The sequence below is a fragment of the Geotrypetes seraphini genome, chromosome 2 (assembly GCF_902459505.1).
Source record: "Geotrypetes seraphini chromosome 2, aGeoSer1.1, whole genome shotgun sequence".
NCBI lineage: Eukaryota > Metazoa > Chordata > Amphibia > Gymnophiona > Dermophiidae > Geotrypetes > Geotrypetes seraphini.
In genome coordinates, this window is record NC_047085.1 from 446,819,102 (window position 1) to 446,845,688 (window position 26,587).

General features: G+C 41.5%; 1 protein-coding gene across 20 annotated transcripts in view; it reads left to right on the forward strand.

Moving 5' to 3' along the window:
• The window catches only part of SVIL (supervillin), a 483,923-nt gene that overhangs the window by 355,005 nt on the left and 102,331 nt on the right, over positions 1-26,587 (forward strand). For 14 of the 20 annotated variants that reach the window (XM_033931470.1, XM_033931469.1, XM_033931472.1 and 11 more), the window contains 8 exons: positions 605-1,435; positions 1,804-1,974; positions 2,764-2,798; positions 5,169-5,230; positions 9,337-9,476; positions 13,331-13,426; positions 22,120-22,375; positions 24,056-24,611. In XM_033931470.1, coding sequence (XP_033787361.1) covers positions 605-1,435; positions 1,804-1,974; positions 2,764-2,798; positions 5,169-5,230; positions 9,337-9,476; positions 13,331-13,426; positions 22,120-22,375; positions 24,056-24,611 — 2,147 coding nt within the window. The remainder of the gene's footprint in view (positions 1-604; positions 1,436-1,803; positions 1,975-2,763; positions 2,799-5,168; positions 5,231-9,336; positions 9,477-13,330; positions 13,427-22,119; positions 22,376-24,055; positions 24,612-26,587) is intronic. The other 6 variants (XM_033931462.1, XM_033931476.1, XM_033931477.1 and 3 more) reach the window with 4 other exon arrangements.

The window sequence follows — 26,587 nt, forward strand, 5'->3', positions numbered from 1 at the left end:
AGCTTTGCATACATTTTTCCTAAGAAAATGTGTTAAGATTTCCCGGTGCTAGCTGACACGCTCTAGGCTGGTTTGCATATCTTAAGTATTGAAATTGTGCTTCCTGTGTTTTGATATAACCATGAAGAACAGGCAGTATGCAAAACACAGAACCTTGTTGTATATGACATTCTATACCTATTTTCTAAACTGTGCATTAACTTGGGGCATGTTTCTTTTTAAAGCAATGGTGCCTCCTACTCTGATCCAGAATAAGTAAATAATAGCAGTAAGTAATTCTGCAGACCAAACAATCCAGACAAATTTCCAATTTGTAGTTCATCATATTAGAATATCCATTCTTATTGGCTGAGCAGTAAGGGTATGGCCCGAAATCTATCAAAAATGTAGCTCTACAGAAAAAGAAGCTTGGCAGCTCTAAATTCTAGTGGGAAACATTTTAAATATGAAATTCAGAGAGAAGGAATACACTACTGTGTATGAGAGAAGACACTGAGATAACTCAGCACTGTGAGGTACCACTGCTTTAAGAATAAGGGCAATCAGTTTTTCTCCTAAACAGCTCTTGATGATTGCTGTTTAATCCTTTTCCCTTTTTCAAAAGAGTAAAAATTAGAGAGAGACTGGTGAAGGAGGAAGGCATTTATGGAAGTCCGGAATTTGTCTCGGAACCAGTTAAATATCACGCAGTGCCAATTTACCACACACCTCTCCAGTCTGAAACTTCAGCTTTCGATAGGGTTTCCAAACCAGTTACGTCCATTCGTCAACCAATTTATGGCTACATTCAACCTTCTGACCTTCTACATACCACTAAGACGGTGGCACTGGACAAGCCAGAGAGTGCCTCATTGAGTAAACCTGTAGAACCAGCCAGCATCTTCTCTGTAAAGAAATTCCCAGCAGCCGGGGAGGCTGAAGTGGAAGAAGATGTTCATTTGCATCAGAATCCTAGATCTAAACTGGATAATCCAGTCGTGGGCGAACGCAGTCTTTTAAAAAGCAGAGAAGCAGTCCTGCCACCTGATGTAAGTAGACTGGAAAGGATCAATGATGATTCCTGTACAGGTCATGAAGAAAACACATTTACAAGTAATTCATCTGTTGTCTTCAAGCCAAGAAATGAACCTATGACATACCTACAAAATACATCTGTATCTCAACTCGCCAAGGCAAGAGAGACCAGAGGTCTCACCCGTGAAGTGTCCACAATGAAGCATAAAGTTCTTACTCGCTCACTGTCTGATTACATGGGTTCTCCAAAACTTGAGGTTTTTAAAAGTAAGGAACCGGAGCTGAAGAAAGAAATGGAATTTAAGAGTTCTGAAGCACACCTGCCCAATGGCGAGGTTGGCATGCTCAACACAAAAGTCTCTGTTGCTCAACTCCGTAGTACCTTTCTGAACACAGCAAATGTTGACAGGAAAACTGACCCGTAGGTGATGTTTCCAAAATATTTGAGTGTGACACTTGCATGGCCTTGTCAATTGACACATAATGTCAGTGTTTGTTGTGGGATTTTCCTGTATTAATTCACAAAGCTTAGCTAGCAGCTAGAACACACAGGAGGCTATTAATACAATGAGCAAAATCTTGCAATCCTCATGCTTTGCTAACACCAGGATCTGTCATAATGAGAATGGTTTTCCTCTAGCCTGTCTTTGCTTGGAATGGGCATGCTGAGTGAGGACTGCGGTAGCTACAGTGAATTGGTTTGACATGCTTGTATATCTGTATTGTATACTTTACTTCTTTTCTCTGTTTTCTCTTTCTGCGTTTCTGTGATATGCTATGGTTTGAAAGGGAATCTCGGGTTGAAAAGCCTACATCAGGTTTTGATATGTCTGCCAGCACTGACCGGGAAAGAGGTCCTCGACGGCCAAGGCGCTATTTTGCACCTGGTGAAAGTAGAAAGACTTCTGAGAGGTTTAGAACTCAACCTATAACCTCAGCAGAGCGAAAAGAATCAGATAGGTAGGCCCTCGTGTTTGTGCAACGTGTTCTGTTGCTTCACATAAGTGCTTTTACGTGTGTAGAAGTAGGCGATCGCTTTTACCCAGGGTTAATGACGCTATAACACAGTACAAGATTGGCAAAGTCCTATAAAAGCGGACTGCTGTATGAGTTGTGAAGACCCAAACAAGATGTCTAACCTGTACAGTGTTTTATATAGCATATTCATACACCTTAAGTAGAAAATACTGCAGCCATGTCAAAATAAGATACGTTATATCATTTACTGATGCAGCCCATTAGTAGATAACCACACCAATCATTAGAAGGCAAACATTCTTCTTTTGCTTCCTGTTTACTTGGTGTATTAAGGATGCATTAGCTTATATATGTGATCAATTGAGTCCAGTATCCGTGTACCAAAAATAGACCAAGTGTTTTATGATTTTTGCATGTCAAGTTTGGTTGAGTGAGTCTACAGTTTTTGGATTGTGACAAAAGTGTTAATCAATGTGTAGGTTAATGGTAAGTACTCTAGAGCTGCTGGTGCCCTGTCTTATCACAGCTCCATTCACTCACTCCTCTAGTTGTTTCTGTAAGGTTTGTGTGCAACTGGCATGTCTCGTGCTTTACTTTTTCTGCTGTGACACTGCATTTAGTAAATAAGAAGATATTTGGAACGGTGTTCGAAATATCTGATGGTTTGCTTAATTTGTCACGTGGCATCACTGTATGAAAAATGTATTTTTGGCTAAGTCTTTGTAGCTTGATTTCATCTAATACATATTTTCATTTTTCCATCTTCACTAGGTCTCCTTTGAGCCCTGAAGTGCCAGCTGTTGAAGGCGAGTCTGTTTATATACTCTTCCCCCTCCTCCCTGTGCATCTGTTAACGAAAGATGGGTGCTTTGTAGTAATCAGTGATTAAACACCAACTACAGTTCATGGTTCTTGATATATTTATTGCCATTAATGGAGCCATTAACCTCTCAGGGGGTGATTTTATGGTAGAGGTCTACAACCCAGTCTGGGATTTCCACAATCAATATGTATGAGATCTGTCTGTATTCACTGCTTCCCATTGCATGTAAATACCATACATATTCATTGTGGAAATCCTGAAAACCAGGCTGAGTCTTGGACCTCAAGGATTGGATTTGAGGACCCCTGGTTCTTTTTTTATAGTATGAAGCCTACAGTAGGTTAGAGTAGTGTTTCCCAAGTTGGTCCTGGAGCACCCCCTTGCCAGTCAGGTTTTCAGGATGTGCACAATGAATATGCATGAGAGATTTGCATACATTGGAGGCAGTGTTTGCAAATTAAGTTTATGCATATTCACTGTGGATATTCTGAAAACCTGACTGACAGATTGACATGTAAGGCTCTATGTGTGATTTACAAACAATAGTTGAATATAAAATACGTGTTTGAGACTTGTGCAGATGGGGACAGTCCCTGTGTCATTCTCTACCTTAGATCTCACTGTGTGATGAGCCCTTAGATTTCTGCTTCCCAAATTCATGATCTTGCATTTGTTTTATATTGAATCTTAATGGCCAATCAATTAATCATGCCTCAGATTTTCTCAGATCTTATCTTGTTTTGATTATGCCACAGTGTTGCATGTCTCACTGTCATCTGCAGAAAAGCAAACCATCCCTTCTAACCCCACTACGGAATTTCAGCTGTCACCTGTAAACATTTGATTATAATTGTTTTTCTTTTTTCTCTTGGTTTCTACAATCCAACTCTTGGTCTCCTTCCAAGTCTTGCACCCAGACTTGGTAGTAACACTCAAACTGTGAAGCTGTCTCTGAACATCCAGTCATTCTCTACTCATCAATATTGGGTGTATAACAATGACCCATCTTGGAAGTCTGATATGGCTATACCACCGTCTTCTGTTTATAGACATGCATGCTTCCCACTTAGTCCCTTTAAATTTCCATGCAACTTCTCAAACACTCAACTTTTCTCATTTTTTCCACCTGTCATCAGCTTCCTGCTGTTATCAAAGTGCTTTGTTTCTACTTCAATCAACTTGAGCTACCATCTTCATTTTGGTGCTGCACTAATGTAATCTAATCTAATCAGGATATCTTAATCGCACTTTTCCAATACAGGTTCATGGCGCTGTCTGTAGTAGGCTTTTCAGATGTCTACTATATCATGTTTCCTCTGAACTTTCCTCCTACAGCTCCATATCCTAGTCCTTGAATTTCCTTTCTTATGGAAAATGCCCCTTCCCATACATTATACAATACAATACAACTTCTTGTATCCCACAATTTTCTATATGGAATCAATGCAACTCACATCAAGAAAATTTTATATTGATGACTCATGCTCTTAGAGATAAGCGAAGGGTAAGGATAGAGATGAAGTCCACGGACAGTGTATAGAAGTTATGTCTGTTTATTACTGTGTGGGTCTTAAAACTATATGGCGACTCCAGTAGAAGGAACCTAAGCACACTACTGGGTAGGGCTTTGGGTTTCTGGTCCAGAAATATCTAAGAAAAAGGACCATTTAAATTAAATTAATTTATGGAGCATATATGGTTGGGCAGAGTGGATGGACCACTCGGGTCTTTATCTGCTGTCATTTACTATGTTACTATTAATTAGGCAAAAAGACCTGCTGTATTTCAGTAAAATAATTGTTTCATGTTCAAATAAACAGGTCAGTGTTCAAAGCATTTATCCAGATAACCGGGATATTTAGAGCGATGGTCCAGACAGGGCCCATAAATATTCTTGCAGGGCACCTCTGTCCTGTGTGGTAATGTTGAGGCAGAGAGAGGGCAGAACCAGGGTAGTTCTGAAACTTCTCTAGATTTGGGCAATATTCAGTTTGCTATATGGATAACTTATCCAGATATTGCCACTGTCTAAATAAGTTCTGTGCTGATAGCTTTATCCAGATATGACTCTGAATGTCTGGATAGTTTATGTCCGCCGCAGTTAGCATTGAAAAGAAACGCTAACCATGATGTCTGGATATTGATCCAAAAGTAACTTCTGCTTCTTATTTTGCTGTATTATGCTACCTGTCAACTCTCTGATGAGATGTGGTTTGTCTTTTTTTTTTTTAATCTGATGAGTAAAATTTAGACTTCTGTTTTTACTTGCACTTAGCCTGAAATCTTTTGCACAGTAATCTTTGTTTAAGTGCTCTGTTCCCCCGTGCTAACTTTTCAATGTTTCTGCTTTCAGATGAGGAAAAGATGGATGATCGAGCTAAACTAAGCGTTGCTGCAAAACGGCTGCTTTTCAGGGTAACAGGAATTTTTTTTTTTAATCCCTAGTGGTAAAAAATATAACTGAGAGGTTTGAGATGTATCAAAGATAATACCTCAGATTGGCACAGTTTTCCACAAAATATACTAAGCATGCTTCAAAAATTATAATTACTCTGTGTATATCATATTGAAATAATAGGAGGAAATAGCCTCGGAAAAAAATACATCTTTAGCACTCTTTTGTCACAATGCTTAATAGTTCTTATCTTAGGCATAAAAACTTTCTATTAAATATCTTATAAATAGAAAAGTCTTTTTCTACACTTCTTTTCATATATTTTTTTAATGCTTCAAACATACCGTCTCGAATATAAACTGAGATTTTTGGGCCCAAAAAATGGCCCCAAAATGGGGATCTTGGTTTATATTTGGGTCAGCGCTGATCCGCCCCCTCCCGAACCTGTTGCAGGCCTTTGCTGGGCCTGTGGTAAGACCTGGTGGGCCAGGACAGGAGCGATCCCTCCCGTCTCCTGCACTGGCCGACTTTAAACAACTTTTATCTCCCTCCCGCACTCTCTGTGTACCTATTAAGTCTCTGGTGGTCCAGCGGTGAACTTTGGCAGGAGCAACCTGCCTTAGCTCCTGCCCATGCAGAGCCACCAGCTAATTGGCTGCTGACAGTCCATCCATCCACTGCTGAAAAAAGCCTCTTTAGATCTATAGACCAGTCTCTAACTTCACCCAGGAACTTTCTTCTCATATCGCACATTCACTTGTGCTTCATCCCTTCCAGGCTGACTTCTGTCCATTACATAACACAGACACCATCCTAGCCACCCTTCTCAGCAAGCTGCCTGCCACTAGATTCAGGTAAAATCACTCTGATAGTCTTGTTAGATCTATCTATCACATTTGATTTAGTAGATCACCAACTCTTACTCTCTCGCCTAACTGAAATAGGTCTCTCCAGCTCTGTCTGGTCTTGGTTTTCTTCATTTCTTTCTGGCAGAACTTTCATAGTAACTCATCTCTCCGCATCATCTTCCAGTCTTGTGGTGTCCCCCATGGTTCATTGCTATCTATAATTCTCTTTTTTTTTTTTTAAATAAAAGCTTTTATTAACAATAAACACATCAAGCAATACATATACATAGGAGATGCAATAACAATAAAACAACAAGCAATACACCCCACTCCAGAAAACGTCCGAAGTGAAGCCCAGAGCAAAGACATATGCAATCCCTACAGTCCAACAAAAACAGACTAAAACACCCACCAGAACACAGCCCATACCCCCCTCCCCCTCCCCCCAGGGACAAAACACCAAACCCACAGCAACCAATAGATTGAGATGCATCCAATGTTATACGCAAACCAAAAATGGAAGAGAAAGATGATTATAAATTCCCCCTAATCCCAGTCATTCCAGTCCAGCCCCAAGCTCAACTCAAAGCCCCAAGCCACCCCTGCCACAAACCCCCACAGAAGCCCGAAATCTACGCCAAATGTGAGCATAGCCATGAAATTTGCCATGCCGTAGGGCCGTTAAATGGTAAAGAAGCTGCCAATTGAGCAAGCGTTGCTCCACCATGTCCCATGTGGGAGGGTGCGGTTGATTCCACAAGGAGGCTATTGCCAGTCTAGCAGCAGTAAATGCCAACTTGCAAAACAGAGAATCCCCCCCAAGCCAGATCCAATTGGTGCCAGAACAACAAGGCATGACGCCAATCAACCGGAATCTGGATATCCAGGATCTGGGACACTCGAGAGAAAACCCCAGTCCAGAACCCACACACCCTCCCACATTGCCACCACATATGGAAGTAGGTACCCACCTCCCCACAGCCCCTCCAGCAATCTATAATTCTCTTTAACATCTTTTTCAGTCTATTAGTTACCCTTATAGGGGTCCCTTTACTAAGGCGCGCGCTAAATGCTAACGCATCCATTATATCCTATGGGCGCATTGGCGCGTGTTAGCATTTAGCATGTGCTAAATCGGCTACCTCACCTTAGTAAAAGGTTGGCGCCCCTCCCCCGTCCTCTTCTCCGCCCCTCCCACACGCCTCCTTTCCCGCCCCTTGTCCAAAACATTTTTAAACCTAACTAAACTAACCACTGTCACCACATCCTCTGGCAATGAGTTCCAGAGTTTAACTATTCTTTGAGTGAAAAAAACATTTCCTCCTAGTGGTTTTCTCTATACTGACGATATTCTCCTAGTCTTGCCCTCAAACTCTGGAATAACCTTCTACCTACTCTACACCTTGAACAGACCGTTCCTAAATTCAAGTCCCTTCTGAAAGCCCACCTCTTCCATATAGCCTTTCATTTAGACCAAGTTTGTCCAACCTAGGTCCTTGCCAGACCAGAAGCAGTGCATGCAAATAGATCTCATGCAAATTCATTGGGGAAATCCTGAAAACCCGAATGGATTGCGGCCCTCGAAGGCCGACGTTGGACAAACTCGATTTAGACAATATTTGACACATCCCTATCACACCCAGATGTGGGCAGTACAAGACCTGCAGGTATTTTGTTGTCTGAAGTGAATGAATGTGGCTTTTTCTTATCCGATTTTAATGGTGTTCTTATAGGTTAAATTTTGAAATGTAAACCACATTGACTCATTAGTGGAAAAAGCGATATATCAAGTCTAAGCAATAAACAATAGTGCTGCTATAGAGAACTTATCCATAGAATGACAACTGCTATATGGAAAAGTGCTTTAGAACAGTGTTCTTCAACCTTTTTACACCTAAGGACCGGCAGAAATAAAAGAATTATTTTGTGGACCGGCATCGGTCTGCAGACCGGTGGTTGAAGAACACTGGGCTAAGTCGTGGGCCAGACCCTGCCCATCTCTACCCAATCTCCATCCCAGATCCTGCCCACATAGTCCTAATTGTAACACTATTTTTTCCATTCATTTTTCATATGTACACACAATATAATCTTATTAACAACGCATTGATCACACCGCGGACCGGCAGTTGAAGAACACAGTTTTGGGCCTGATGCACATGCCGGCCCTGTGGACCGGCAGGAAATTTCTGTGGACCAGCACCGGTCCATGGACCGGTGGTTGAAGAACACTGCTTTAGAATATTGAGAATCTAATGATTTATTGATCTTCTTTGCGCATCAGATGCATTAGAGAAATACAACCCATTGGGATGAACTTTGATGTAGAGGAAAGAAATGAGATAGAGGCAACAAAGTGGACCTAACAGGCCTTTGTAGTTTAATAAAAATGTATGCAGTTAGTTGACTGGAGGCAAAATGTACGGGGAGGTAGTTTATAGGGAAAGGCAGTAAGTGGCAAAAGAAAAGAGGCCCTACAGGGTCTGATAAGGCCACATGTGCTCTATGATGTACATGTTTGGACTGTACGGCAAATGAACACAGAAGTGAAGTGAAGAGTGCATGTTCTGTGCAGTTAGAAAGCATTAAAATGTTTGTATTATATATATATAAGATGATGTGAATTCAGTTTGTTGAATAGCACAACAGACTAGGGGGCTCAGACTAGAACCAATTAAGAACGGTCTTCTCGGTGCGTTTTACACAGACCAAAACACTATGGTTCGGGGTAGAGTTTGGGCAGAGTGACAACTCGACCAGTTAATGCCAACCTTTGGTCCACTAACTGGTTAAGTAAGGGCATAAAGTTAGGATAGCAAAAAGGCCGTCTTAACCAGGTCTGTGGCTATGAGTTGCTTACAAGCCAGGGCCTGAATGCAGCGTGCAGTGGGCTCATTGTGAATTCATTCACAGGACAGTGTTGTATAGTTATACAAGTTGCTATGATGTACTACTATCTGAAATATATTTATTCTAATGGGTCTGTTGTGTTCTCATGTATCACTGTTTTGCAAATATCAGCTTCCGTTGGCACATCTTCAATAGCAAAACCTGAAACTCTGTGATCAGACTTTGAATTACTATATACGTCATAGACCAGTCAGAGAACTACATATTCTGGGAGTGCTTTAAGTATTGTAAAGCTAGAGGTATGCCGAATGCAAAACAGTCTTTAAACCTGCATCAGTCGATCTGCTGGAGTCCTGCAAAGCAGCAACTTTCTCCTTTTTAAAAAAAAAAAAAATTTCTTTACACTTGTGAAATGTGTTTGACTTCAGGAAATGGAGAAATCCTTGGAGACAAAACTTCTTCCCAAGCCACACTCCAGAAATGCGGCAATAGAGAGGCGAATGCGTCGCATGCAGGACAGGTCGCGTACACAGCCGGTCACTACTGAGGAAGTCGTCATCGCAGCCACGTAAGTCCTGCTAATGCGTGAGCCCTAGCAACTTTTCAATCTAATTGGGACATGTTTTGCTACTGTACAGGACAACATATGTACCCTGAAAGTCCTATGGTGGTAGATAAGTGGAAAAACGAATTGGTCCAGAAAAGACATAAATTAAAATGATTAAAAAACATATATAAAACACCCAAATCTAATAAAAAAATAGAGAGGCTAAAATTAAAATTCATTTATTATAATCTTATCTAAAAAAAGGGGTTAGAAACACAAATCTATCCTTACTTGTCAAAAAATTGGAAAAGCAGACACTACAATAAGGCCGTAAGTCCATCTTTCAAAACATTGTAACATAACTATTTAAGAAGAAAAAATACTAAGGGCTCCTTTTACTAAGGTGCGCTAGGGCTTTAACGCGCGGAATAGCGCGTGCTACATAGCCCCGCGCGCTAGATCTTAACGCCAGCATTGAGCTGGCGTTAATTCTAGAAATGTAGCGCGCGGTAATTTCCTGCGTGCGCTAAAAACGCTAGCGCACTTTAGTAAAAGGAGCCCTAAAATATCATTAAAGGAGTAGGAGAAAAGAGCATAGGTAAAGATGTAATGCATGAAGAGGAAAGGTAAAAAAGAAATCTTATTGAAGCCAAGCGAACTGTTAACAAATGAATCATAGACGGACAAGATAAAAATGCGCCTTGTAAATTGAAAAGTGTAGTGTCTGCTTTTCCAATTTTTTTTACAAGTGAGGATAGATTTATGTTTTTAACCCCTTTTTTTTAGATAAGTTTCAAGTTTATTAAAAAAAAAAATTTAAACCGCATAATCAGGTTTCTAAGCGGTGTACAATATAAAAATTACATAAAAACAAATTTAAAAATTAGGGATACTAAATAATACATTACATTACATTACATTACATTAGTGATTTTTATTCCGCTTGTACCTTGCGGTTCAAAGCGGATTACATAAGAAGAGAACTGGACATTTCCAGGATGGTACATGACAATAGAGAATACAGTTTGAGGATAGAGACTTAATAACAGAATGATAGTAAAGACTTAGTAACATCGGAAGGTGTTTTGGACGGCAGTGTTTTGGTTTCTTGGGGGATGGGGTGAGGGAGGTTAGGTAGATTGTATATGCTTTTTGAACAGCAGTGTTTTGATTTCTTTACGGAATGTCTTGAGGTCTGATGTTGTGGTTAACAATCTGGTGATGGAGGGTTCGAGTTTTGCAGCATGTGTTGCCAGGAGGCTATCGTAAAGCTTTTTGCGGTGAGTACCCTTGAGTGGTGGGTATGCGAATGATGTCAGTGTTCTTCTTGTTCTGGTTGGAAGGTTACGGTTTAGGCGGTCATCTAGGTAGGTGGGTGCAGTACCGTTAATTACTTTGAAGAGTAGACAGTATAGTTTGAATTGAATTCTGGCTCGAATCGGTAGCCAGTGTGAGTCTAGGTAGGCATTGGTGATGTGGTCAAATTTTCCGAGTGAGTAAATTAGTCTAAGGGCTGTGTTCTGAATACCAAAATGAATTTTAATTTTAACCTATCTATTCTTTTATTAGATTTGGATGTTTTGTATAAGGTTTTTAATTATTTTCATTTTAATTTATGTCTTTTCTGGACCAATTCGTTTTTCAACATATCTACCACCATAGGACTTTCAGGGTACGTATGTTGTCCTGTACGGTAGTTCTTTTCTTTTCCTCTTCTTCAAGTTTCAAGTTTCAAGTTTGACCTTTATTTGATGAATCGCTTATAATAACATCTAAGCAATGTACAGTATTAAAAACCATCAGAATGTGGTAATACAATTAGTTTACAGTAATTACTCTTAAGACAGACAAAATTAGACGAACAGGAGGGGGTGGGAGGGAAGGGGAAAAGTTACAATCTTGTTCTTTGTTAGAAATTGACATCGAAGGGAGAACACATCGGGTAATAAAGGGTTAGAAAGAATATTAGACCTAAAAGGTGGTATTTCATATGTCAAACGCGTCTTGAAATAGGTAAGTTTTTAAAATTTTCTTAAAAACAACGAGGTCAGTTTCGTTTTTAATGAAATTTGGAAGGGAGTTCCACAATGTGGGGGCTTTTACAGAAAATATATCATTTCGCCTAGTGCCTATGACTTTTAATGAGGGGACTGAGAGCAATTCTTCAGTTTTTTTTCCTTATTCTACAATATATATTATATATATATATATTACATTATGGTCACCATCTTTATCTCACTAGAGTTTTTCTTCCCCTATCTCTGCATTTTGTATTGATCACAATATTTTTACTATTTACACGCATTAAGACTTTGGAGTCACTCTCCATCTTTTCATCTGTGTCATCCAATTCATTATTTTCTTTTTATTCACAATTGCCAAATTCTTTCGCCAACTCATTTTAACTTCATCACTTTATCACTCCACCAGCCCTTTTGCACCACACTACTTTTGTACGTGATGTCACGCACATCCCTAGATTCACCATCACAGAGACTGCCTCAAACTGTTTGCACATCACTCTAATGTACCTCATTATTTATAGGACCCCTGAAGAAGACTGTTTTGTCAAAACGCGGACCGTGTTGGGTCCTATGCTTTCAGCGTACTAGGTCTTTTAGGTTTTTATGTGGATCATTTTATTTTCATGTGGATTGCTTTATTGCAGGGGTAGGGAACTCCGGGCTTCGAGAGCCATATTCCAGTCGGGTTTTCAGGATTTCCCCAATGAATATGCATTGAAAGCAGTGCTTGCAAATAGATCTCATGCATATTCATTGGGGAAATCATGAAAACTCAACTGGAATACGGCTCTCGAGGACCGGAGTTCCCTACCCTGCTTTATTGTATTTTTGGAACTTTTATATTTCTAATAAAGTCCACTTCAGGAACATCATCACTTCACAGTGTTTTGGGGGGGTTTCCCTCTAAGATGAGGACATGAGCAATTGCTTATATATTCTAGGAGCTTCAAAGATTTTACTTGGTCACTCACAGATTTTACATGGTCATTCACAAAAATATTTGCAAATCTGGAAAATTGTTTTTAGAACTTGTTGCTTACACAAAAAAACAATTTATGTAACTTGTTGCTCACATAAGAAAAAAATTTGCACGCACCCAGCCAATCCTTAGATTGGCCGGGTGCTCCTATCCCATGATTTTAAAAATTTTCTCAGGAGCCTTTAATAAGGAACGTTAGCGAAAGCTTTCTGAAAATCTAGATGCGCTATGTCAACTGGCTCACTTTTATCCACATTTTTATTCACACTTTCAAAAGAAATGAAGCAATTTGGTGAGACCAGACTTCCCTTGACTGTGACCGATTAACTCCCCCCAAGAGCTATCTGCTCTTCAGCCAGTAGGGATTTAGGTCCCACTGGCTTGCTGATTGTGTGTGTGTTTTTTGTGGGGGGGGGAGTTCCTGCTGCAGAAAGAGCTACTACTGCCAATTCTTTGGCTGTGAGGTTTCCCACAGCTTTTTGTTTCAGGGCTGTCCTCACCTTTAGCTAATATATTCCTTAGATGATGAATAAGTAAAAATATTTCCCAGCTGTGAACTATTTTTCATATTTCCCTTTCTTGTATGATTTACTCTATTATTTTGTGCTCGGGGGTGGGATGGAGTGGGGGGGGGGGAAGGTTTACATACACCATGTAATTGCATGCCCCCCCTTCCCTGTACAAAAGCATACATTGACGAGCAACATATTAAACCATCTACTATTATATTCCAACTTGATTTCACATAATGCTGGTGAATACTTTGCTCATTACAAGTCTGTGATTTGGACTTTAACTCAAACTCATAATTGTGTTTTTTCCATTCTTTTTCTCCTTTCTCTTTGTTTCCTTTTTGCATTTTCTTTCTAAAGTGAACCTGCCCCTCCTCCTCCTATTGTGACTACCCACACTGTAGTGGCAGGAATACCTATCCCCAGTGTAGTTCAGAGCTCGGTGCAGCGTACCAGGTACTCCTGGGGGGAGGGGTGGAAGAAGGCAGGCTTGCATGCTGTGCTGCAGAAATGAGTTCTGATGACAAGCATCTCTTAGAACCAACAATACCTTTTGCATATCTTTAGTTAAGATGGCAAAATTATTGTGTATGTTTTTTTTCTTTTCTCTAAGGCACAGGGCATCAGCTGTTTCTGCAACTGCATGATAGTTTTCATTGTGTTTATGTATTTTGTCCTGACAGAGTACTTATTGCAGGAAATGCGTTAACCTTGCTGTGCCTATGATGTCACTTGTGCAAATGAATGCATGGTCATGCAGGAGACAGCAGTGCAGTATATTAAGGTTGCTGGGTTGCTTCCCCCCCTTGTGTGATAACTACTAAATGATATTGGGTTATAACAGGATAATAGTTTGCTTTATGTTTTTTTCACCATGTTTTCATAGTTGGTCCTTTGAGCTCTTCCTTGTTTAACTTCTATTATCTTTCTTTATGCTGCCTTCTGCTTTTTAATATATTGGTAAAATGATTTTTTTTCCCCCTTCTCTATCACATAAATGTCTTTCAATTTTGTCTCAAGTAAACTGAGAATTCAATAATGCTAGAAACTAACAGATATAGTTTCTTGGGAATTTCAGCCATTCCATGTCTGAGAGTAGTTAGTTCTAAAAATTCTACAACTGATTTGCCTCGCCATAACTTCAGTCTGTTCATCCCCTACTCCTTGTGGAATTCTGCGCAACTGTGTAGCACAGAATTTGTGCAGAATTACCCATCTGCGCAGAATTCTGCAGAAACCTCCAGTTCTGCTTCTGTTCCTGTCCCCTCCTCCTCCCCCACTCATGTTTAGTCTCTGTCCCTTCGACTGACCCACCCCCACCCCTTCACAGTGAGATCCAACGTACCTAAAGCCTCCCAAAAAAGCAGCAGTGGCGGTAGCATGCACAGGCAGCATGTAGCCGGCTCCGGCAGGGCTTTCCCTCTGCCGCATCACTTCTGTAGATGGATGATACTGCAGAGAGAAGACCTGCCAGGGCCAGCTGTGAGCAGCCTATTCACAGCGCTGCCTCTGCCAGCCAGCTGTCACCACTGCTGCTGCTTTGGGAGGCCTGCAGGTATGGGTCCTGGACTGCAAGTTGGGAGGGGGGGGTAGAGGAGGGGGACATGGATGCTGGACTGAAAGTTGGGGGAGGAGGGTACATGGATGCTAAACCTGCAGTGAGAGGGGAGGGGAGGCATGAATGATGGACCAGTAAGTAGAGGGGAAAGGGGATGAGAAGGAAACCCAAGCCAGAAAGGAGTGTGTGTGTGTGTGTGTGAGAAGGACGAGATGCTTGATAGTAGAGAGAAGAAACATAGAAACATGATGGCAGATAAAGGCCAGATGGCCCATCTAGTCCGCCCATCTGCAGTAACCATTATCTCTTTCTCTCTCCGAGAGATCCCACGTGCCTATCCTACACCCTTTTGAATTTAGACACAGTCTCTGTTGCCGCCACCTCTTTAGGGAGACTGTTCCATGCATCTACCACCCTTTCTGTAAAGACGTATTTCCTTAGATTACTCTGGAGCCTATCACCTCTTAACTTCATCCTATGCCCTCTCATTGCAGTTTCCTTTCAAACGAAAGAGACTCGACTCATGCGTATTTACATTATGTAGGTATTTAAACATCTCTATCATATCTCCCCTCTTCCGCCTTTCCTCCAAAGTATACAGATTGAGATCTTGAAGTCTGTCCCCATACGAGAGACAGAGCTATGCCAGACCATGGGGAAGGGATTCAGGGTGCAAGCGAGGGAGGTGGTGAGGGGACATGGATGCTGGACCCGCAAAGGGGGGTTGGGAGGTGGGAGAGAGAGAATGACAAGACCAGAAACTGGGTGGGTAGGGAGGAAGAGATTCTTAGCCAGTGGAGAGAGGGAGAAAGAGATGCCAGACTATGGGGGCCAAGTAGGGAGATTCAGGGTGTGAGTGAGAGAGGGGTGGGATTTAGAGGGAGACAGAACTGCAGTTGGAGTGAGAGAGGGAACTGAGGAGGCTGGAACCTGAGAGAGGAAAAGGCAGGAAGAAACTTCAGGCCTCAGGATAGGAGAATTCTATGTGAAACACTACAAATAAATTTTGCAGAATTTTGAAATATTGTGCACAGAATTTTAAAATTTTTGCCCAGAATTCTACCAGGAGAAATCCACCAACAGTGCATATCACTTAAAACACTAACTAAAGGTGACATTTAAATATTAAACAGAAGAGGGGATAAGAAGGCTCCAGAGGAACACCACACCAAGCTAGGAAAATGTAAACTGTCCTCCATTTCTATCTATGGTTTGATTTGTCCATTAGGAGAAGAGGTGAATTATTTGAGAAGAGTACTTCCAGTAAGTGTAGGTTTAAACCAATGGTCTCAAACTTGTGGCCCAGGGAGGCACACGTGGTCCGCCAGGTACTATTTTGAGGCCCTCGGTAAGTTTATCATAATCACAAAAGTAAAATAAAACAGTTTCTTGATCATATGTCTTTTTAGCTATAAATTACAATATTATTAAGACTTAGCCAAAAGGAAAGATTTATAAACTATAAAGAGTTTTACCTCATGCAAAATTGTCATTTCTTTAATAAGAAATTAACTTTTTTTTTCTGAGGCCCTCCAAGTACCTACAAATCCAAAATGGTTTAGACCTTCAGAAAGTGCAGTCAACACAATTTTCATGGCTTTGAAGTGCCTGTATCTAAACCAGTGTGGTTGTATGACTACAAAAAGACGGTATACAAGTTCCAATCCCTTGCCAGCTGCAGAAGAAATATCAGACAGCTTAAATCTCTCTATGGTTACCTTTGACCTCCATGAAAGCTTTTTGTTCGTGTCGGCTGAGAAGCACTGTAGATGATTAAATGTGGAGGCCCTCCACAGTTTAACATCATTTTCACCTTTTTCACAATACTGTGCAGATGATGATTCTCATAAAATGATTCACCCCCTTAAAGATAAGTCCAAGTAAGGTTGTGTTTATACTGTTCTCACAGGGGAGCTCAGAACAGTTTACATGAATTTATTCAGATACTCATGCATTTTTCTCTGCCTGTCCTGGTGGGCTCACAAGCTATCTAATGTACCTGGGGCAATGGGGGGGGGAATTAAATGACTTTCCCAGGGTCACAAGGTGTAGCGTGGGATCGAACCCACAACCTCAGGGTGCTGAGGCTGTAGCTTTTAACCACTGTGCCACACTCTCCCCCACTAAGATGTGAACCACATACAAGAGGTACTTGAAGATGCTGGAGCAGTACCATTAATGTTGCCCTAATTAAACTAAACTAAACCTTAGGTTTGTATACCGCGCCATCTCCACAAGCATAGAGCTCGGCACGGTTTACAGGGTTAGGTTGAAAAGGAGCTACAATGAAGGGTTATAGGAAAGGAGCTAGGAAGATAAAGAGGGACAGGGTACCAAAGAGCGGGAGTTAAGGTCCTCAAAATCCAATTAGATATCCACAATCATTTGTCTTCTCTCAAAGCGTAGGCATTGGGCACGGTCATCTTGCAACAGCTTTGCTAGGCAGGCTATGTCATTTGAGCGTTCAATTCCTAGGTCAGTCAAGGTGCGTGTTCAAGAGGATGGCAGGAAAGGTATAAAGAAGTATGACATAAACAGCGGCTCATGAGATAATTGCTGCCTTGAGAAGCCATTGATGAAGAAAGCACTATGAGGATCATACCCTGCAAAACCATAAAATGGTGACAGGTAGTAGAAAATTGGAAGTAGCAGCAACAAGTTTACCCTTAACCATACAGGGTCTACAGACTCCTTCATGCATTAACAGCAGCAGAGACCAATAGCCCCAGATTGGCCATATCAGCCATCTTTAGACCCACAGATAGGAAAATGAGAGATACTTGCAATTGTTTGTAGTTGGGATAACAAAGACATATGGCCTATGAACCTGAATATAAGAACATAGGAATAGCCTTACTTGGTCAGACCAATGGTCCATCAAGCCCAGTAGCCCATTCTCACAGTGGCCAATCCAGGTCACTAGTACCTGGCCAAAACCCAAGGAGTAGCAACATTCCATTGCTACTGATCCAGGGCAAACAGTGGCTTCCCCCGTGTCTTTCTCAATAACGGACTGAAGTAGGCTGCTGTCCAAGCCTACCTCCAAGGAGACCTCACACGTTATATGCTGATTTCAATAAGTATATATTTATTTAGTCAATCAATAACAGCTTACAGCAATAAAGTAATTAGCATATAGCGTAACAGAATAATGTGATCCTCAGGCCTGAGGGTCCTCTGATGTCTGTTCTGTTTACTTCCTCTTAAAGGCCTGTTTTTTATACATTTCTTAGTGGCCAACACCACGTTGTCCTAAATCACATGATACATCCTTATTGGTTATTTCCCTATACATTACTGCCTAACTACATTCATTTATTGGCTGGTTTACCTGCGTCATGTTATACGTTCGCTCTGTTTACCGTAAGACCTAACCTTTTCCCTGAAATGCCTCTTCCCTATATCATATAAGCATTTCCGAGCATCAAACCCCCTCCCAACTGTAACACATTTCTGATACCTGCTATTAGGTGGTAATTCTTGAGAATTCTATCTTCTGAGAATTCTATCTTCGGACCATGGTCTGTGTTTATCTTTTCATGATATCTGGCTGGGTGGGCCCTGGTGCTAAACCACAGCATCAGGACCTGTTGCTTTTTTCTCAAGTTTCACTGATACAGTAGTTAACTTAACTTAAAAACAGGGCATTTCCCCATGTTTGCATGCTCTCTGGTAAATGGTGTGAAATATCTTTTCACAGTTAATCTACTGTTTCTATCAGCTGCAGAAATAGATACCAGTTGCAGGGAGAGAGAGAGAAGTTTCTGTGAGCTTCTGGTTTTTCCTTATCCCACTTCACCTGGTTTAATGTCAGGACTTACAAGGATCTTTCCATGCCAGAACTTTCCATGATTTACCTTCTTTCCATCTTCCTCCTCCTCTCAGGACTATGGACTTTTCCTCCAGGAAATTGTCCAAACCCATCTTAAAACCACTATGTTATCCACTCTTAACATTTCTGGATCAACAACACTACTAACGGTGATATCAATAGCAGCTCTCTTTCTGCGATGTACAGTATATTCAATCAGCTAGCTTTTGTGCAGTCTGTCTCAAATTTTCCTGAATGCTGGTGAGGAAAAAAAATCTGGTTATTTTTTTTTTTTTTTCCTATTGTCTCAACCCCTCTCCCAACAGCCCTTTTTCTAGTATTTCTTTCTTGTTCATATGTTTTCTTTTCTGCTTATTACATTTTTAGTCTTAAGATGAAAAGCCAAATGAGAAAATTAACTTACGTCTGCCTCTTTCATGTTCCGCACGATGCCTCCATTGATAGAGTTGTCAGACCCTATTTGCTGCGCTGAGAGATATTTTGGAATGATGGTAGGGACCAGACAGAGTGTTTAGAAATTTGAGAGAGCAACGAAACTTGTAAGAGGGCTGGAAAACTGCCCATATGCCGAGAGGCTGGATAAGCTGGGTCTCTTCTCTCTGGAAAAAAGGAGGCTCAGGGGAGATATGATAGAGACCTTCAAGATCCTGAGAGGCATAGAGAGGGTGGATAGGGACAGGTTCTTCAGACTGAGAGGGACAACAGGTACGAGGGGGCACTCGGAGAAACTGAAGGGGGATAGGTTCAAGACAAATGCAAGGAAGTTTTTCTTCACCCAAAGGGTCGTGAACACATGGAATGCACTCCCGGAGGAAGTGATCAGGCAGAATACAGTACAGGGATTCAAACAGGGATTGGACGGATTCCTGAGGGACAAAGGGATCGTAGGGTACTGAAACCAAGGGGTGATTCAGACAGGTCGTGACCTGTTGGGCTGCTGGGCGGGATGGACCTGTGGTCTGACCCAGCGGTGGCACTGCTTATGTTCTTATGTTCTTACTAGTAATACAATGATACTATTAGTCCACATTTTCATTGGTGGTCCAAAATAAGAAATACTGTATGAATGAACTGAGCCTTAACAATAAGCAACTTATTTCTGTTGAATCTCCCCATTCAGATTTTTCCTCTTCTGTTCAAAGGAGATATCAGATCTATGTGGAGAAAATTTGCATCTTACTCTTCAGTGACCAGAGAGTTTCAAATACCTGAGAACATAAGAATTGCCACAGCTGGGTCAGACCAGTGGTCCAACATGGCCAGCAGTCCGCTCATGCGGCGGCCCTTAGGTCAAAGATCAGTGCCCTGAGTCTAGCCTTACCTGCGTGCGTTCTGGTTCAGCAGGAACTTGTCTAACTTTGGGCTCCTTTTATCAAGGCTCGCTACGGGGGGTTAGCGCGTCGGACGTTTCATCACGCGCTAACCCCCGCGGCAGCCTAAAATCCTAACGCCTCGTCAATGGAGGTGTTAGGTACTAGCGCGGCAGGCGGTTTGACGCGTGGTATTCCACGCGTTAATCCGCTACCGCGCCTTTGTAAAAGGACCCCTTTGTCTTGAATCCCTGGAGCAAATTGAATAAACCAATACCTGCCATCTTTAACCAAATTGCAACAGAAATTCAAAATAATTTGATTTAGACTTAAAAACCAGGCTTAACCGCCATAAAAAAAAATATTTTTATTTTGTGAGAATAGCTTCCCAAAATCCAGTGGTGAAAGTATTTGATTTTCAGACATCATATGTCCTGTAATGCTTATTTTACAATTCAGAAACCATTATGTGAATGGCATATAAATCTTAATCTTAACACCAATGAACTTTTTCTGTTTATGCCTGGCACACATCTCCCCACGTAGAGAGAGAGAAAAATTATGCTCTTTCCACAGAGCAGATAATGCAATCACGATCCCTAGCTATTAGTGAAACAAGGAAAACACGTGAGCTGTTTGTGTCTTGTCTTGTTCCAGCATTAAAAAATTGCCTTTATATCTTTTACGTTCTTTGTGATGAAGGAGAGTGTATAAGACCAGAGAAATGATGATGATAAATTCTCTCTTATTTAAGTGATGGCTTGATAGAAGCCTAAGACTTTTATGCATCCTGACCCAAGGAGTTTAATGCTAGAAATATCAAGAGTATGCAACCATAAATAACAGTTTTATGGGGGTGGGATCTTCTTGAAGTTTACATTTGAGAGTTTAGACTTCTAAGAGTCTTGACATACTGTACACACTCCTAAATTGTACTTAAATTACTAGGATGTCTGACATTCAGTATTAATTAAAGAATATTAAAACGGATTCATTGCATAGGAACATAAGTAGTGCCTCTGCTGGGTCAGACCAGAGGTACATCGTGCCCAGCAGTCCGCTCACACGGTGGCCCATCAGGTCCAGGACCTGTATTAGTAATCCTCTATCTATACCCTTCTATCCCCTTTTCCTTCAGGAAATCATCCAGTCCCTTCTTGAACCCCAATACCGTACTCTGTCCTATCACACCCCCTGGAAGTGCATTCCAGGTATCCACCACCCTTTGGGTGAAGAAGAACTTCCTAGCATTGGTTTTGAATCTGTCCCCTCTTAATTTTTCCGAATGCCCTCTCATTCTTGTAGTTTTCAGAAGTTTGAAGAATCTGTCCCTCTCCATTTTCTCTATGCCCTTCATGATCTTGTAAGTCTCTATCATTTCCCCTCTAAGTCTCCGCTTTTCCAGGGAAAAGAGCCCCAGTTTCGCTAATCTTTCAGTATATGAAAGGTTTTCCATAGCTTTTATCAATCGTGTCGCTCTTTTCTGAACCCTCTCGAGTAACGCCATATCCTTCTTAAGGTATGGCGACCAATAATGGACGCAGTACTCCAGATGCAGGCGCACCATCGCCTGATACAATGGCAGGATAACTTCTTTCGTTCTGGTTGTAATACTTTTCTTGATAATACCTAGCATTTTATTCACCTTCTTAGAGGCCGCTGCGCACTGTGCCGACGGTTTCATTGTCTTGTCCACTATTATCCCCAAGTCCTTCTCTAGGGTACTTTCACCCATTACCAGTCCTCCCATTGTATAGCTGTACTTTGGGTTTCTGTTTCCTACGTGCAAGACTTTACATTTCTCTACATTTTCATTTACATTTCTTTTCATCTGCCATCTCGTCGCCCAGTTTAAGAGGGCAAACGGCAGAAATCGTGCCTACTTTGCACTTCCCAGGTGCTTCTGAGTAGGAATAAATGTCCACCCCTGGACTGTGTAAGTACACACTAGATTATATAATATGTACCATTTTCATGTGGCAAAGTCCTATTTAATTTTCTAGCTAAAACCAAATGTGTGTTCAGCTTATAGTGGTACAAAAAAATGTTACTGTTTCCCCGGGGACAGTGAAATGCCTGTACAATTAATTTAACTGAATGTTCAACATGGTGTTGCCTACTTACATAAAGTGATTTTTATGAGCTGTGAGAGATGAGTTTGAAGAAGCATGTTTTATATATCGTTTGTGCTCTTGCCTTTATGAGTCTTTTCACTGGTTTTGTCTTTAGAAATAACAATAATTGTGTTCAGAAAATGTGCATCTAATCTCATTAACACAGCTCCTGGTCACCTGTGTAATTCAGTGATCTGCTCACATTTTGATTTGGCATTGGTATTTGTGCATTGTTTCTTTCAGTCATTGCTTTATATTCCCTGCATTTCTGAACATAGCTGAACAGGACACCAGCTCTCCTGTAGGGCTCTAATTTTCACTTTGATATTTTTAAGTCTGCAGGCATCTGCATACCAAAAATCCCTAGAAAAGGAACAGCCAAAGCCAGGTAAAGAAGCCAGTGAGCAGGAGAGTGAGCCGGTCGAGCCAGACTCCTCAACCCTGAGCTTGGCAGAGAAAATGGCCTTGTTTAACAAACTGTCACAGCCTGTAACGAGAACAGTTTGCTCAAGGAACAGAGGAGATATAAGACAGAGAAGGCTGAACGCCCGTTACCAAACACAACCAGTCACATTTGTTGAAGTTGAGCAGGTATGTGTTCAGTGGGGGAGGAGCAGAAGATCTTGTGACTGTGAGAGAAATCCAGTGGGTAGTTACATAGGCCAGCAGCTTGCACTGGCCACACACCTTTGATGGGAAAGGTTTTATATTTATCAGTTACTTGTAGCTGACTTCTAGGATTATGGTGGTGGCACATCGAGCAGCCATAACTGCAGAAATATTTCAGGTCGGATCGTGTGTAAATCATATGATCATGCCACTGGCAAAGGAAGGCGCCAGAAATGTAGATGCTTTAGGTTAGCCACACCCTCAGTGGCATTAGGCAATTTAAAGCACCTACAGAGGTATGATTCCAGCACTGATATTTTTAGGCAACGGTAGGTGCCTTGAAACTGCCTTTAAACGGCTTTTTTTTTTTTTTTTTTTTACTGAGCTTGAGCGCCTACCTAGAGAATCCAGGGCTAAGTGGCTTGTACTCGGGCTGGGTTGCTTTAAATACTGTAACTGATGTTCGACGGTTGTATGCCACATTTTGTAAAGTATTGGAATTAGAATTCTGCTTATGTGTTTAAAATGAACATATATAACCTCTTATAAAGGTTTAAACCAACTGACACAGAATCATCCTTTTATTGTTAATATTCCCCAGTGGACTTATATTGAAAGACTCTTTTGGATCTGTATTGCCTCTTGTTCATTCCTCTCTCACACATATACTCTTTGTTCTCATACTGCCCACCCGCCCCCCACACTCTTGACCCACTAATCCTTGATGTACTCCTCATAAATACAAACTCTTGCTCTCTCTTCTTTGCCCTCCTCCCCCCCCCCCCCCCACACACACACTCAATACCAGAGCTTCTAAGTTACCCATTTGAATGAGAATTTGGTAAGATTATATATAAAAGCTATAATTATAAAGTAGGTTTGTTAGAAAACTCAGCTCCTCTATTTCTTGTTAACGCCTTTTAAGACCTGTTTTAAGGCCTTTATCAAACCTTTGTCCTTCCAGAATATGTCCTTTCCTGCCTTTTGATACTTCCTGCCATTGTTAAATCATTCTTAAATATCTGTAATTATTTTTACCCTTTCTAGCCCTTAATACTTTCATTTCATTTGGACCACAAATGTAGAGTTCAAATAAGCATCTGTCAGTTAAGGAACTATACACCCTTCTCAATCTATTTTGCTTCTTTTCTAAGTATTACACAAGACTGTTGTCCGACTATAGAATACAGAGAGATTCTTAACCTGGTATAGCTTCACTTTTTCTGCCTTTGCCAGTAAAAGTTTACTAGCTTGGCATACGGTAATTTCATGCCCTCTCCTAGGGCTTAGTCATTCAGTGTACATGACAGTACCCATCTGAGGCTTTGAATCTGTTGCCTGCAGTGTTTTTTGTCCCAAAAGTCAAGCCAAACCTGTCAAAACAAAGTTCAGTATCGAGACTGGCCTTTTTCGGGAAAGTAGAGGAATTTGTTAGTCTCATTTATGCTTTCAGCATTCAGTTGAACTAATGTCAGTTATATTAGCAATATTTTGCTCTATGAACGTGACAATGTTAATTAGTCATTTAATTTTTATTAGTAGGTATTTAATTTTACAGGCTGGACTTTTTAAAATTAACATGCTTATGATTGTTTTTGTTAGATCTTTGAAGAGATCAAATTTTTTTTTCTTCTTTCCTGTGTTTCATTGTCTCGTGAAAAGTTTCAGAGTGGAGGTGGAAAGGTCATGCCATTGTCACCCAGTGTTGTAACGTCCATAACAACTCTGGCATCCACAGCTTCACCTTCGTACGCCGGGGATCTGCATACTGCTAGGTCATTGGCAACTGGTATTCCCAGGAAGCCCTCTGTGGTGTCTCACCCCTCCCCAGAAAAGCCTGACTTCTCAGGGAAAGGTATTCTGAAACCAGACCTGTGGCAGCCACCACTGGAAGACTTTGAAAGCAAAAGAGAACCACAAGTGCATGTTTTGGGAGATGCAAATACAGTCCCAACGCCTGAAGGCAGCAGCAGAAAGTTTGGCTCCTTTGAGGGGGAAACCGCATTTCCTGTTCGTGGAATAACTGAGGAGGAAGAGGAGGACCGGGAGTTGTCTAGGCAGGTTGTTGAAGCACAAGCATTGCTTTGGCATGGTGAACTGAGGGAACAGCAAGTGTCTGAAGATGTTCTGCCAAGAAGGCTGGGGTTTAAAGACGTGCAACTGCCGGAAGAGCCGATTGACTCAGAGAATATTGTAAAACAAAAGATCCCGGTGTCAGGTAAGATGTTGTTGTTAGAATCCAGTACAAAGCAGTAATGATTTGTCATCAATTCTTTTATGGTACTATACCAGAATTATGTAAGAGCAAGATGACCAATTAATTACCAATTAGATCTCTGCGTTCCGAAATCTCAGCCTTATTAAAAACAAATTTTAGCACAAGATATGTTGAGACCAGTAATATGACCTTCCGTAGAAACTCACTTGTCAGTCAATTACACAAATGTCATGAAAAGGGCAGCTTTAGAAAACTACCCAAAATGCAGTTATTTGTAAATAAGAACATAAGAATTGCCGCTGCTGGGTCAGACCAGTAGTCCATCGTGCCCAGCAGTCCGCTCACATGGCACACCCTAGGTCAAAGACCGGTGCTCTAAATGAGTCCAGCCTCACCTGCGTACGTTCTGGTTCAGCAGGAACTTGTCTAACTTTGTCTTGAATCCTGGAGGGTGTTTTCCCCTACAACAGCCTCTGGAAGAGCCTTCCAGTTTTCTACCACTCTCTGGGTAAAGAAGAACTTCCTGACTTTCGTATGAAATTTATCCCCTTTCAACTTTAGAAAGGGCCCTCCCATTCTCCCTACCCTGGAGAGGGTGAACAACCTGTCTTTATCTACTAAGTCTATTCCCTTCAATATCTTGAATGTTTTAATCATGTCCCCTCTCCTTCTCTTTTCCTTGTCCTTCTTCATATACGGCGACCAGTACTGGACGCAGTACTCCAGGTGAAGGCGCACCATGGCCCGGTACAACAGCATGATAACTTTTTCTGATCTGTTCGTGATCCCCTTCTTTATCATTCTAGCATTTTGTTTGCCCTTTTCGCTGCCACTGCACATTGCGCGGACGGCTTCATCGACTTGTCGACCAGTACTCCCAAGTCTCTTTCCTGGGGGGGGTCTCTCCAAGTTCCACCCCGGACATCCTATATTCGTGTATGAGATTTTTGTTACCGACATGCATCACCTTACACTTATCCACGTTGAACCTCATTTGCCATGTCGCTGCCCATTTCTCGAGCACGCTTATGTCACATTGCAGATCTTCGCAATCCCCCTGCATCTTCACTACTCTGAATAACTTCGTATTGTCTGCAAATTTAATCACCTCACTCGTCGTACCAATTTCCAGATCGTTTATAAATATGTTGAAGAGCACGGGTTCAAGCACCAAGCCCTGTGGTACCCCACTGGTGATGCTCTTCCAGTCTGAGTATTGTCTATTTACCCCCACTCTCTGTTTCCTATCTGCCATCCAGTTTTTAATCCACGTGAGTATTTCACCCTAGATTCCATGGCTTGCAATTTTCAGAAGTAGTCGTTCATGCAGAACCTTGTCAAACGTCTTCTGAAAATCCAGATATACAATGTCGACAGGATCACCCTTGTCTATCCGCCTGTTTACTCCCTCGAAGAAGTGCAGCAAGTTCGTCAAGCAAGATCTGCCTTTGCTGAAGCCATGCAGATCATGTCCGTCAAGGTGATCAATGATGCGGTCCTTTATCAGCACCTCTATCATCTTTCCCGGTACCGAGGTCAGACTCACCGGTCTGTAGTTTCCCGGATCTCCCCTCAAACTTTTTTTGACGATTGGCATAACATTCGTTACCTTCCAGTCTTCCGGAATCTTTCCTAATTTGATCGACAGATTGGCTATTAGTTGAAGCAGTTCAGCTATAGTCCCTTTCAGTTCCTTGATGACCCTCGGATGGATGCCATCCAGTCCCGGGGATTCATCACTCTTAAGCTTATCAATCTGCCTGCATACCTATTCTAGACTACCTGTCAACCCTGTCAGTTTCCTGTCTTTCGTTTCCAGTGTATAGCCTGTTGGGTTCCATTATGTTGTGTATATCCTCTTCAGTAAATACAGACGCAAAAAATGTGTTCAGTTTGTCAGCGATGGCTTTGTCCTCCTTTAGCACTCTCTTTATTCCATGGTCATCCTACAGTCCCACCACTTCCTTCTCAGGTCG